The sequence below is a fragment of the Dasypus novemcinctus genome, chromosome 18, assembly GCF_030445035.2.
Source record: "Dasypus novemcinctus isolate mDasNov1 chromosome 18, mDasNov1.1.hap2, whole genome shotgun sequence".
Lineage (NCBI taxonomy): Eukaryota > Metazoa > Chordata > Mammalia > Cingulata > Dasypodidae > Dasypus > Dasypus novemcinctus.
Window position 1 is genome coordinate 22,718,755 of NC_080690.1, and position 12,774 is coordinate 22,731,528.

The 12,774-nt window shown below is 56.4% G+C and overlaps 1 protein-coding gene across 1 annotated transcript in view; it reads left to right on the top strand.

The window, feature by feature from the left end:
* Window positions 1-12,774, top strand: part of ATP6V0D1 (ATPase H+ transporting V0 subunit d1) — a 39,918-nt gene that overhangs the window by 13,492 nt on the left and 13,652 nt on the right. Inside the window, exon 2 of the mRNA XM_058279855.2 lies at window positions 11,013-11,184. Within this exon, the coding sequence (XP_058135838.1) occupies window positions 11,013-11,184 (172 nt within the window). The remainder of the gene's footprint in view (window positions 1-11,012; window positions 11,185-12,774) is intronic.

Sequence of the window (12,774 nt, forward strand, 5' to 3'; positions counted from 1 at the left end):
GATGGGCCATAGCCACTGTCCCCGAAGGCCTCCAACAGTACTGTCCCTGGCCACCTCTCAGGCCAACCATTCACCCTTCTACTGTGGTCAAGCACCAAGGCCCTGTTCCTAACTTGTAGCCCTTCCTGTGCTTTGAGCTGAGCAGTCAGCCCACTCTGGCTTGTTAGGAGGTTTGTGTCAAAAGAGAATGGTGCAAGGATATGATGCAGTGGTCTTTCTTGAAGTCATCTGAGCCTGCTCAGGGCCAGGACCTAAGGTTAGGTTACTAGGACAGTTTTTTTTTAGGTATCAGGGACCTTATGTGGGAAGCCAGTGCTCAACCACTGAGCCACATTGGTTCTCCTGAGTTTGTTTTTACATTTGTTTTTTTAAAGATTTATTTTTATTTCTTTCTCTCCCCTTCCCCCCATTGCCTGCTCTCTGTGTTCTTTCGCTGCATGTTCTATGTCCACTTGCACCCTCGGTGGCACCAGGAAACTGCATCTCTTTTTTGTTGCGTCATCTTGCTGAGTCAGCTCTCCGTGTATGCGGCGCCATTCCTGGGCGGGCTGCGTTTTTTTTCATGCAGGGCAGCTCTCTTTCAGGGCACACTCCTTGTGCAAGGGACACGCCCACGCGGGGGCGCCCCTGTGTGGCACACTCCTTGCGCGTGGGACATCCCCACGCGGGGGTACCCCTGCGTGGCACAGCACTCCTTGTGCGTGGCAGCTCTGTGCATGGTCTAGCTTACCACATGGGTCAGCCCTGGGTCTCGAACCCTGGAACCCCCCATATGGTAGGTGGACACTCTACCAGTTGAGCGCCCCTACATTTGTTTTTGCTTGTTGTTTATTTCTGTTTTCCTTAGGAGGCACTGGGAACTAAACCCATTTGGGGAGCAGGTGCTCAACCACTTGAGCCACATCTACTCCCTGGGACATTTTTGAGTTCTCTTTGTGGTCACTCATCAGGGACACCATGGTTCCCTTCTTGGCCAGCTTTGTGGCTCTGGGCTTGTGACTTAACCCCTTAAAGTTAATTTGCTCATTATAAAATGAAATGGAAATCACCTTCTTGCAAGCTATTAGGATCAAACAGCACAGTGCCCAGCCAGAGTGGATGCTCGGTAGAGATTTGTATGACTGGATGGGTGACAACTCTTCATTGATACTCGCAGGTACTAGGCTCTGGGGGCAGGGGTGGAAAAGCTGGGGCCCCTCTCCTGGGAGAGGTACACCATGTCACAGATGGTCCTGTTTCTGGGTTATTAAGCACTTGCTTTTACTTGACCCAGCACTAGGCAGTGGAGACAAGGGAGCAGGGAGCGGTTGAAGACTTGGGAAGGTCTGGCTGAGCTGGAGAACAAGAGTACAGAGGGGTGCTGAAGCGGCCTGAGCTTCCCTCCACATCCTCTTCAACTGCACCCCTCAGGAAGGCCCTGCATTCACTGCTGTGGGATAGACCAGGTCCTCACAACAGGACGCAGGCCCACCTGGTCTCCGTTTTGGGTCTCCCGGGCTGGTTTCCATCTCAGGCCTGTTCCCTGTTCCTTATGACACATTCCTACATGACTCTATGGGTGCCTCCAGCCCCATTACCCCAGGACTTGATGGCTGGGGGGAGATGCAAACCAGAAGTCTGAGGCAGTGATTAGACTGGAGGGATGTGTTGAGAGAGATCTAGATCTGGAGCTGGAGCTCCCGCTTCCTACCAGAGCTGGTCGTGGCTTTGTCATCCTCCCTTTGGTCACAAGAGGGTGCACCAGGACCACTCGGCTGCCAGATGCTTGGGAAGGGGGTGTGGCTGGGCCAAACAGCCAAACTGTTGCTCCTCTGCTCAGTCTCTGCCCATACCTGGCCACTGCCCCTAGGGGCTCTGCATGGGCCCTGGTTTTCCCACCCAAATAGTCCCACTTGGCTTTTTCAGATTAGGGCTTGAGGCTCACTGTCTCCTGTCTATTCATCTCTTACTACCTACCCTAGCTCCTGGAGACTCTGCTTCCTGGGTTGGGAAGGGGACTTCCAGGAGATTTTCCTGATGCCCTCTACCCTTGTGCCAGTGCAGGCTGCTTCAGCCTTGACCACTGAGCTGTCCTCTTTTAACCCCACCTGGGTTGTGCTGGCAGCTCTTGGAGTCAGAGCGGCAGCTACAGCATAGTGTGCCAGCCATGAACCTAAGGGTCTTGGGGTCTCCAAGTTGGAGCCTAAGGCTGCCCAGACTCCTGGCAGCACATGCCTTCCTCAGGGAGTCTTCACTCTTGTTCTGCCACAGTTTACCCCTGAGGTAGACTACACTCCTCCCAGCCTCCTCGGGCACTTTGGGGGATCATAGGTGTGCATGTGGCACATACACTGGTACATGTGTGCTGGGTGATGGTGACCCTTCCTGGGCACCTTGAATTCCATATAAGCCCTTTAGGTCCACACAGTCAAGCTGGGAATGGGGTTGTTGTCAGGTGATGGATGGCTCTCCTCTCCCACCGTGAGCCTTTCCTTTGGCCTCTCAGGGCATCTGTCTCATCCAACATCTACTCCTTGTCTTTTCTTTTAAAATCAACATCCTGCTCTGGAGTGTTGGCCTTCCTTCTCCTTTAGAGGCAAGAAAATCAAGTCCCCAAAGGGCCACTTAATAGATGAGGCTGCTGTTTTTTATTGAGTAGCCTGGACCAGGACTCCTGGCAGCCAGTCTGGAGCCTGCTCTTCCTGGCCTCCTCCAGTGCCCTGCATGCAGCTCCTGCAAAGAGCTGTGGAGGAATGCTCCAGGGGCTGGGCTGGGGCCGTCCCTGTATGAACATGGGTGGTCCTGAGGATGGGCTGGCAGGCTAGGGGCAGGGGGAAGGGGTGTGTGGAGGAACAGCCCTGATTGGGACCTTGGGTACTGCTTTTCTGGCTAACTCCGGCCTGGCCCTGGGCACTTTCCCAGACCTTGTCCCCCTTGTCACTAGTTTTCAGGCCTTGACCTCAGCCGAGGCTTTATGTTAGGCTGATGAATGGGGCTTTCCCCTCTGAGAAGTCATTTGTGGTGTCCTTGGGGCTGCAAGATATCCTTCCCTGCCGGCCCCCTGCCCTGCTCACAGCTACTCAGAAGCTCCACAGCCCCATGGCCTCTTGTGTACCTGCCATCAGTCCTGCTGCAGCTGCTCTGGACTTCCATGGATACCCAGGCCAGTGGTCTCACCCCGAGCCCCTGGGTGGCCCTCAGGGGTTGGAGTTGTAGGGAGTCAGCACAGCCTGGGCCTGATCAGGGTAGAATAGTGTCAGAACTAGACAGGTCCCTAAAGATAAATTTACCCAGCCTTCTTGTTTGGGTCCCAGTTCAGGGCAGGGGCTTGTTTCTGGTCTCCTAACACCTGTCTTGGCTCTTCCTATCAAGTCACTCTATAGTCTTTGATTCTTCTACACATTTATTCCTTCATTTGCTCAAGAGGACTGTGCCTCTATGCTCGGCTGGCCCCCAACTTGGAAAGGGGGTCCAGGGGAAAGAGGCCTTGCTTCTGGGTCCTGAGCTTGCCCTGTCATGGGTTGCAGCTCATTTGTATTCCCCACTCCCAACCCTTAAACTCGAAGCTTGATACCATGTGGCAAGGCCTAGGGTAACAGAGGATTCTGGGGTTGTTCTTCAGGCCTGGCCCAGATTCCATGACCTTAGTGCCTTCCATCATTTCGGTCCAACTTTGCTATGAGGACCCCCAAGCAGGTGCCAATCTCCCTCTGAGGGGCTGGCCCAGGTCCATGGGACTGATCATCCTCAGTCTGCTGGTGCTTCTGCTTCATGTCCCACCAGGCCCCTTGAGCAGAGCAGCCAGGGGGAGGGCTGAAAAGCAGGGTAGGTGAGGAGGCCTGATGGGGCTCCACAGGACCAACCTGGCTGGTTACTGTTCCGGCCAACTTTCTCCCTGGCCCAAGCCACCTGGCTCTGCAGGGTGTCAGCTCTGCTCTTGGACTGCTGGCAATAGGGCTTCATGCAGCCCCAAATGAGGCCTGGTCCCATGAGCCCATCCACAGGACCTAGGTCTAAACAAAATGAGTATTCCCTCTACTTTGGACCTCCTTTGGCTCTGTACACCATGGAGCTGGCAGGATGCTCCAGCCAGAATCCAGCCTGACCTGTCTTAGTCTCTGAGAACAGCAGCCTCTAGCCCTACAGCTTCTCTCCACCCCTACCCAAGCCAGCCCCAGCTTTCTTTAGCATCCTTCCTCCAGAGGACTGTGTGTGTAGAACAGGAGCCTGATAGGATCACTCAGGCATTGTAGGCCAGAGGACCTGAGAGCCAGACTTGGGCATGGGCCAGCTTTTGAGTACAGGTCACTGCCACAGCTGACCTTCCCTGGGCTGCCTGGCACCTGGCCAGGCCAGAACACTTTACTTCTCTCTCACTTACTCCCAGGTAAACTCAGATCTTTGGGAAAATGAAAAGTAGCTCCTCCTTGCCGCCCTGAATCCACTCTAACCTGCAGGTTCTACAACTATGTTGACAAACCTGGAGAAGAGCTTGTTCAAGTTCAGAGCAAGCCACAGAGGGGTAAGTGGCCTTTTGCCTCCCAGGTTGAGGAAGGGAATCCAATTCTCAGGCTGGGCTGTGGCTGGAGAACACAGGGAGGCTGTCCTCCAGGCCGTTTCTTAGGACATGCCAGTCTTGTGTGGCCTTAGGGCCTGGGTGGGGTGGCCTTTAAGGGGGTGTCCAGGCGGATCTCTGCTCAATCACAGGAGAAAATCTTGGAACTTGCCCTGGGTGCAGCAGTAACTAGTTCTGCCCCTCCCTTTGGCACACAGGACTGTCGCCTACCTGGCACCCTCCTGCCTGTTGGATGGGTTGACTTCCTCATGGTATGTGAGAGATGCTTTTATTCTTCCAGCCACAGGGACGGGGTGTTCCTGAGAGCATGAGGGTAATTAAAAGTGGCTCTGCCACCACCTGCCACCTGTCCTGGAGGGGTGGTAAACCGGGGCAGGAATCCTGCTGCCTCCTGGACATAGGGAGTGACCCTCCATTTGATCCCTCTGTCTGTTGATGCTGGTGGGTGGGGCCAGTGGCCCCCCTCCAAGTACAAGCCCCATCCCCCTGATGCAAATACCTCACCTCACTGAAAGGCCTCCTGCATGAAACAAAATGCCAGTCTAGGGACCAAGGAAGGAGAACTCACTGTCCTCTCCCTGCAGGAGCTCTGCCTTGTGCCAACTGAAACCCAGTAACTTGCATGTGGCCGTGCCAGCAGTAGACTCCAGGTTCTTCCCAAGACTGCTGGCCCGCCAGCCCCGGGGCTTCCCATGGAGCAAGAACTGCCCTTGGCTACATCTCGTGCCTGTTCCTGCCTGTGAGGCCCCCAGGGTTGCAGCTCAGGGCAGTGGGTGTAGTGGATAGAGCAGAGAGCTGGTTCTTAACCTCTGTCTGAACAGGTCCCTGGGGCTGCCCAGAGCTCTGTATGATTTAGCTTGTTAGGTGAGGAGAGACATGGGCCTGGGGACAGGAGTCCCAGATCCTGAGCCAGCCCTGTTCCTCCTCCGGGAGAGAGCAGGGTGGGCCAGGTGTGTTTGCATGCCCATGCTTCACAAGTCCCCCAGCTACCACTATGGTGGGAAGGAGGACATGCCAGAGTAGGGGGTAGAACAGAGGGGGGACAGAGCCCAGGAGCAACGGGCAGGGGCATTCTGTGGAGGTGGAGGACTTTGGAGGACATCCCGAGCAACAGCCTGGAGTGGAGAACAGAGGCTGTCTGATGGGCTGAGGGTGTTAACTGGGAAGCTCTGGGTGATTCTCTCTGGCAAAAGACATGGATTATGGTGTGCTCTCTGAGTGCTCTCTGTGTGCTATATACCGCTGCCTCTGTCTGTTCAAGTCCTATGGCACCCTGGGAGACTAGCTCTGCAGGCCCTCTTGCCAGGTGACTAACCAGGACCCTGGGTCCAGTGAGATTCCACCAGCTACTCAGGGCTAAGCTATGGGACAGAATTTGAATCCAGGTCCTGGGGCTCCAAAGCCTAGGTTCTCTCTGCTGCCCACCTGAGGAGTGATGCCCCTAAATCAGTGATCTGATATCGTGAATCTGCAGAGCAGTCAGGCCAGTAAGTAATGGATAGGTGTGCACTGGCCAGTGGTGAGGGGCCATAGACACCTTGGCCTGAAGGAAGGGCATTGCCAAGGCTCTGGGTGGAGAACGGCAGCTGGCACCTCGGGAGGAGAGGAAGAACTGACATTTAGTAGGAAAGAGTTGAAACTCGGGGCTAATCATTCAGTTACATGAGGTTTATGGGGAGTCTGTGATGGGCCCTGGTAGAGGCCTAGGGGCTGAAGAGGATACTCAGTCTCTGCTGCAGGCTCCAGGGAAGCCCAGGGTTAATGGTTTCCATACTGTGGCTTCCACTCTGGATGTTCCAGATGTGGCACTCAAACCTGCAGAGCTAGCCAGCCAGTGGGCACATCTGCTTTGGAGCTGATATGAAGAAGAGGTCTCACTCCCAGAGCTGGGGGAGGAGGTTCAGGCACAGCACATTTGTGGGGGTGGTAGTGGGGGTAGGGTGGCTGTGATTGGGCCATCTTTCCACATCTGTCTGTCTGTCTGAGTTCTTTTGCTTTGAGCCCCTGGCATTGGAGTGCCTCTGGGGCAGAACAAGCACTGCAGAACAGAGCCCAGGCCCAGCCCCTTCAAAGCAGAGCCCTCACCTGGGCTCGGGGGGCATGGCAGAGCAGCTGTGAGGTCCTGCCACCCTTGAGGGGAGTGGCCGGGTAGGCACACTAGGCTCCAGGGAGCATGTTCTCACATCTGGTTTTACTCAACCAGCCACAATTCCTGAAAACCCCTGAGCTCCCCAGGAGAGCATCGTTGAGTGACCTCTGGAAAAGCAGAAGTGAAGTCTGGGAACACACTGTCCTCTTGCACTGTGTTGTGGCCAGCTGGCCAGCAGGGCCCCTCTGTGGGCTGTGGGGCCATGGGCAAGACGAGAGCAGGGGGCTGCCTTGCCTTGTGTGCTGGGCCAGGGGCTGCCTCTGTGCCTGCTGGCCCCTGGGGTAGAGTGGGATCAACCTCCTGGCTTGGGTGAGAACCCTCCCTTCCTGCCTCCTCGGGGATTGGGGAGGAGCCACAGAGATGCTACCTGCCCCTGGGAACTCTGGGGGGGTTGAAAGATTACTTCAGGGCTGCCAGGATCTGAAAAAGATTTCAGGAGTTGGGGGTGGATAGAAGCTGCCTAGCTGCCACCTCCCAAGGAGGCTTGGCTGCCAAGTCCACACACCCTCGGAGAGCAGGGAGCACTGGTCAGGGTGAAGGCATCCCATTCCCCCCTGCTAGACTGGGCTGGGGTCGTTATCCATACTGCTGAACGATCCTGGCCCAGGGGACCTAGGATGCGGGATAGGCAGGGGGCAAGGATTCAGCTGGAAGTTGTGGGGCCAGCTTGAGTCTACTAGGGCCTGATCAGCGCCGGGAGGAGCAGCCATGCCAAGTGGGTGTTGGGTCTGCAGCCTGGCTCGGGTACCCTCAGCGAGCTCAGCTGGGCCCTGCCGGAGCTGAGCTGATGGTCTTTGACACAGGCCATCTCAAAGTGGACAGTGCTGCCCTGTGGAGGAGGAAGGGTAAGGACTCTGGCTTTTCAGGCTGGGTCTGTGTCCTCCCAGCCCAGCCTCTCCAGCTGGACCTTAGCAAGCAGCCTTGCTTCCTGCTTTTCAAGAATTTCTATCTAGGACACCTGTGGCACCATGGTAGTAAAAGGCCTGGGTCATGACAGGAGATAGGGTTGAGTCACCAGAACATCAAAGACCAGAATCTGGCCCAGCAGCTCTTGCCAGCACTGAAAAGCAGAGAAGGTGGGGTGAAGGGTGCTGAGGAGCAAGCCCCAAAGCTCTGAGGGAAGGCTGGAGACACTGGGAAATTGAGTTGGTCAAGCTTTCTCTCAGGAGGGATTTGGGTCAGACTGTAGAGAGAACTTCCTGATAGCAGCAGCATCTTCTTGGACATGAGAAAGCAGCCTCTGAGGAGGTCTATTACTATGAGAGATCCTAAGCTGGCCAGACATTCCTGGTGCTGGGCCACAGATGAGAGGATTTGGGGTAGACAGCTGGGCTTGTGGGTAGACCAGAGCAGTCCCCCGAGTCAGTGCTAACCAGAACATTGCTCATGCCTCAGGCAGCCGTGTCTGAGGCTCTCAGGGGCTGTCACTGAGGCTGCCAGGCTGCTGAGCCCTGGGCACAGAGCAGAACTGGCCTGTGCCGTCCCAGAGCCCCTGCCTTCGTCCTCGGCTGCCCTCAGGGGCTGGGCCTGGGCCGGGTGGCCAGGTCTCCCATGAAGCTCTCAATGAGTTCCAGGCCTCTCCTGTGCTCAGATCTGGCCCCTAATCACCTCTCCCCTGCCCCCACTCCCACCCCCACTCTTCAGAGTGAACAGGAAACGGGTGGGGGGATGGTGGGTTGGGGGTGGGGAATGGGGAGGATCCTGGAGGGGGTCCTACCTGGCCTTGCACCAGCACTTGAGGACTGTCTAAAGGGCTTGGTGCTGAGGATGGCCTGGGCGCCAGGTTTCTTGAACAGGGTCAGGGCTGGTTCAGAAGCCCTTTTGTGGCCCCCTCATGGGCGAGCTGAGGGATTGGCTAGCCTGTCTCTCTCCAAGTCGCCTCCTTGGCTGGCAGGCTGTCCCAGTCTCCCTGAGTCACAGGGAGAAGTGGGGCTAGGCCAGGGAGAGTGGTCTGGAATGGCCCTTTGACATCGTCCCTGGAGGCTTTAAAATGAGTTTCCTGGTAAGGAAGACTCCTCCAGCCTTGGGCAGGATTCTTGGTAGAGTCTCCCGGGTTTGCTCTGATCTGACAAACCCCAGCAGAAACCACCCGCTGCCCGCGTTCCAGCAGAGCTCAGAGCCGTGGCTTCCCCAGATGCTGTGTCAGCAGAACACAGCAGCCAAGGCACAGGGGTGTTTGCTGCAAGGTCCGTGCCAAGCCCCAGGGGCAGGGGATGCAAAGGAGAGTCCCCCCCTTCGCTTCACCTCCCTCACTCGTGCACACATTACTAAATTCTCAAGGAATGGCTGGTGCCATGACTGATGCCAGAGGGGCCTGAGTCTTGACGGTCCAGGGCTCTGCCAGGCTAGCAGTCCAGGTTGCCCCTGAGGGACCTTTTCCCCCATTCTGCCACACACCTGCTATTCTGGGACTAAAGAGAGGACCCCAGCCTGCCTAGGCATCTGGATCTTTATCTGAAAAGCCCATCCTGTGTCAAGGAGGTGCAGGGTAAGTGGGAGGAGAGGAGACCAGAGTTGGGGACAGACTTCACCAGGCCTGACCCATATCCTAGCCTCTCTAAGCCCTGGCTGTGAGACTCTGGATAAGTTCCACGCTCCCTCTGACTTGTCAGTTCAGAGCCTGTGAGATGAGCCTGGCTGGCAGTGAGGCTGAGCACATGGGGTGGTCCTGGCATGGGGCTGAGTATACTGCAAGAGTAGGTCTTAGTTTCCCCTTTTCAGGTTGGGGTATTGAGTCCCACCTGACTAGTGCTGGGTATTGGATGGAGAGTCACTGGAGGCTGGAAAGGCGAAAGGGTAGTTGGCAATGGAGAAGTTGTTGAACTAGCCTTCTCAGGGAGAGAAGCCATGTGGAGCAGAGGCTGAGGCTGGGGCAGAGAAAGTTTCACACTGCTGAAGAGCTCGTGAGGATCCCAAGTGGGAGGTGACAGTGCTTGGGGAAGCCTTCCCGCAGTGTGTGCCAGAGCTCAGAAGGGCTGGCAGGTGTGCAAGCATGCCCTGGGGAGGCCTGGCCCTGGATGCTTTTGGCGGAAGGAATCTGGAGGTTGGGGCTACTAGAGTTCAGGGCCTGGACTTACTGTCCTGGAGACATAAATATGCCCTGCTGAGAGGACTGGGTTTTGACCTGCTGCCCTCAGTGTGCATCTGGCTCAGGTTGTGACCTGGAGAAGAAGTCTTCTCCATGACCTGAGATGGGCTGTGGGCTGGCTGCAGTGGCAGGTGGATAAACAGACAGGTTTGGGCCGGCAGCTCTCTCACCAGACAGTCTGGCCCAGAACTCTGCATTCCAGCCCTGGCTCCCAGCCTGCCACCCATCCATCCAGAGATGCATGGTAGTCCTCTCTGGCGGCTTGCATTCCCCCTCCCCCTTCACTTTTCTTTTGTCTCTCCTTAGGAGGGAAGTCTCTTCTGTAGAAGGCCAGCCCCTAAGCCTATGGAGGAACTCTGTGCCTCACTCCCTTCCCCACCAAGCAGCCCAGCATAGCACAGCCCTCTGGGCCCCAAGGACACAAAGGGAGGACTTGGTCAGGAGGTTTTGTGGAAATGGTCACAAGTATGTCCCCTTCTATCATCCCGCCAGTCTCCAGGCAGCAGAAGCCAGCCTTGGCTCTTGGGCTGGTGCGCACAGGCACGAACACACACCCTTGACTCACCCCTTCTCAGCCTCCGTGCTGAGTTCAGTCTCATCTCCTCCTCCCTCCACTCACTTGCCCTCCAGGCCACTCTTCACTGGTGCTATCCTGCTGCCTGTTCCCTTTATATCTTTATATCCCAACCCTTTGCTGAGCCATTTTTGTCCTCCCAATCCTGTCTTGGGCCTTCCCCGCCCTGTACTCCCATAGCTTTTGGCCTCTCCTTTACTTCCTAAGCTTTGTATCTGCCTGGGGCTCTGTTGGCTTGTTCCTGCAAGCACCCATGTCTCATTCTGCTGTAGGTTAGGGACATCCTAGAACTAGTATGTAGAACATCCTCAGAGGCTGTGGGTTGTGAGTGACACCTTGAGAGCTTGGCTCAGGCTTCCCTGGCCTTGCCATCCTGGGGAGCGGTGGTTCTATTTGTGCTTGGATCTTGGGGCCTAGGGTACTGTCTCATGGCCCAAGGACCTGGGGCACCTCCAGGACCTTTGCCTGGCTTCTCTGCAATAGGCCTAGAGCCAACAGAGAAGTGGAGGCGGGCAGGACGTCAGCATGTTAGAGGACATGACTGCAGGGGAGAGGATGGGGCCTAGGTTTGGGTTGGGGATGGGGGCTTGGGACCCTCAGGGTGGCTCAGTGAGTCCAGCCCTCATCCCCCACTCTTGGGTTTCAGACCTGAAGCTGCATCTGCAGAGTACTGACTATGGCAACTTCCTGGCCAATGAAGCATCACCTCTGACAGTGTCGGTCATCGATGATCGGCTCAAGGAGAAGATGGTGGTGGAGTTCCGCCACATGAGGAACCATGCCTATGAGCCACTCGCCAGCTTCCTGGACTTCATTACGTGAGTGTGCCCTATAGCGCCATTCTCTCCCACTTGGGCAGGACAGCTCTGCTTGCAGAAGCTGGCCCCAGTATGGATCAGGCCAGCTGCCTTGGTGCCTCTGTCCTTGGAACACTGCCTCCAGTGTCCTCTTGTGCTGTGTGACAGAGCCAGTCATTCAGCATCCCTGGACCCCCAAGGTTCCCTCCCATAAAGCAGGATCACCAGCAACTTCACTCCTGGTTGGGAACCCAGTGGGCAGGCAAGAGTGTCCCACACTGGATGCTAGATAAATTTTCTTTTCCAGCACCCTTGGTGTCACAGAGATAAGGGTGGGAGAACCAGGGGAGACGGAAACCTTTTTTCCTCACTCACCCTACAGTACACACAATGAGCACTCACCAGGCCCTCATCCCCCATGCCTGGGCCAGAGGTCAGGGGATAGGCAGACCTCTGAGGAGCCCAGTTCTTAGGATGGGCCATTTAGGCCTGCTGGCTCTGTCCAAATGCCTGGCTGCCTTTCCCAGCTCTGGCACTGGTCCCTAGGACCCCAGGCAGACAGGCCCCTATGCCTGTGACCCTTGGCTGCCCAAGCTTCCCCATTGTCTGTCACCTCAGTGTAGCCCTGTCTTCACCAAACTCCTGGAGCAGCTCAGCAGAGGAAAGGCTGCTGGGGCCTGCAGATGCAGGTAGGGCACTCGGAGGGGCAGCCTCTGCTCGCTGTGTGTGCCTCTGGAAATGGAGGTAGCGAGGACCCCCTGTAGGGATGGCCCAAGAACCATGAGCAGGACCTGGTGTCCGAAGAGATTGCCCCTTCCCTTGTGGCTCCTCCCACACAGGTTGTGAGTTGAGGGAGTATCGGTAGCTGCTTCCTAAGCATGTGCTCTGCATTGGCGGAGTTATGTGTGTTGTGGGGAAGCATTTCCAGGTGAACCTCTGGGTACTGCTTAGCTTTAACCATTCTCTTATTATAGTGTCCCCACCCTCCTCCTGGGGACTTGGGAAACTATCCCACTTGTCCCCACAGAGACAGGGCTAGATGCCTGCTGCCTGGCCTGCTTCCCACCCCAGTAGGGATTAACCACTTGCACAAGATCTTGGGAACTGCAGCCAGAAGGACTCCATGATCTGGCGATAACCATGGGCCGGGTCACCTGAAGGCTGGGAAGCCAGCCTACCCCCAGCCACAGGCCTTCCATGGAGATCTCCAGGCTGTCCTGGCTGGGCCCATCCTTGCACTGCCCTGGCCGAGGTCAGGGTCCAGTCAACATGGTCCTGCTGGCAAGGGGGGCCTGAGATAAAGTATCATGGGCTGCCACATTGGGGTCTCTCTGCAGCAGCCACATCTGTCTCTGTCAGTTGACCCTTGACTTGGGCCAGTATACCCCCATCACAAGGCCAGAGCTGAGGACATATCAGGAAGCAGTGAGTTTATTGCCAGAGCCCAGCCTTGACCTGTGACTTGTTTGCGTAAGGTTCCTTCACCTTCCTGGTGAATGTTCTGGCTTTGCCAGTGAGACTGGCTGGCAGAGGCCTGATGCCAAGCCGTTGGTCAGAGGGCAGGTGTCATCCATCCTGCTGCCTGCTTGTTGGCCTTCCTGTGCAGCTAGC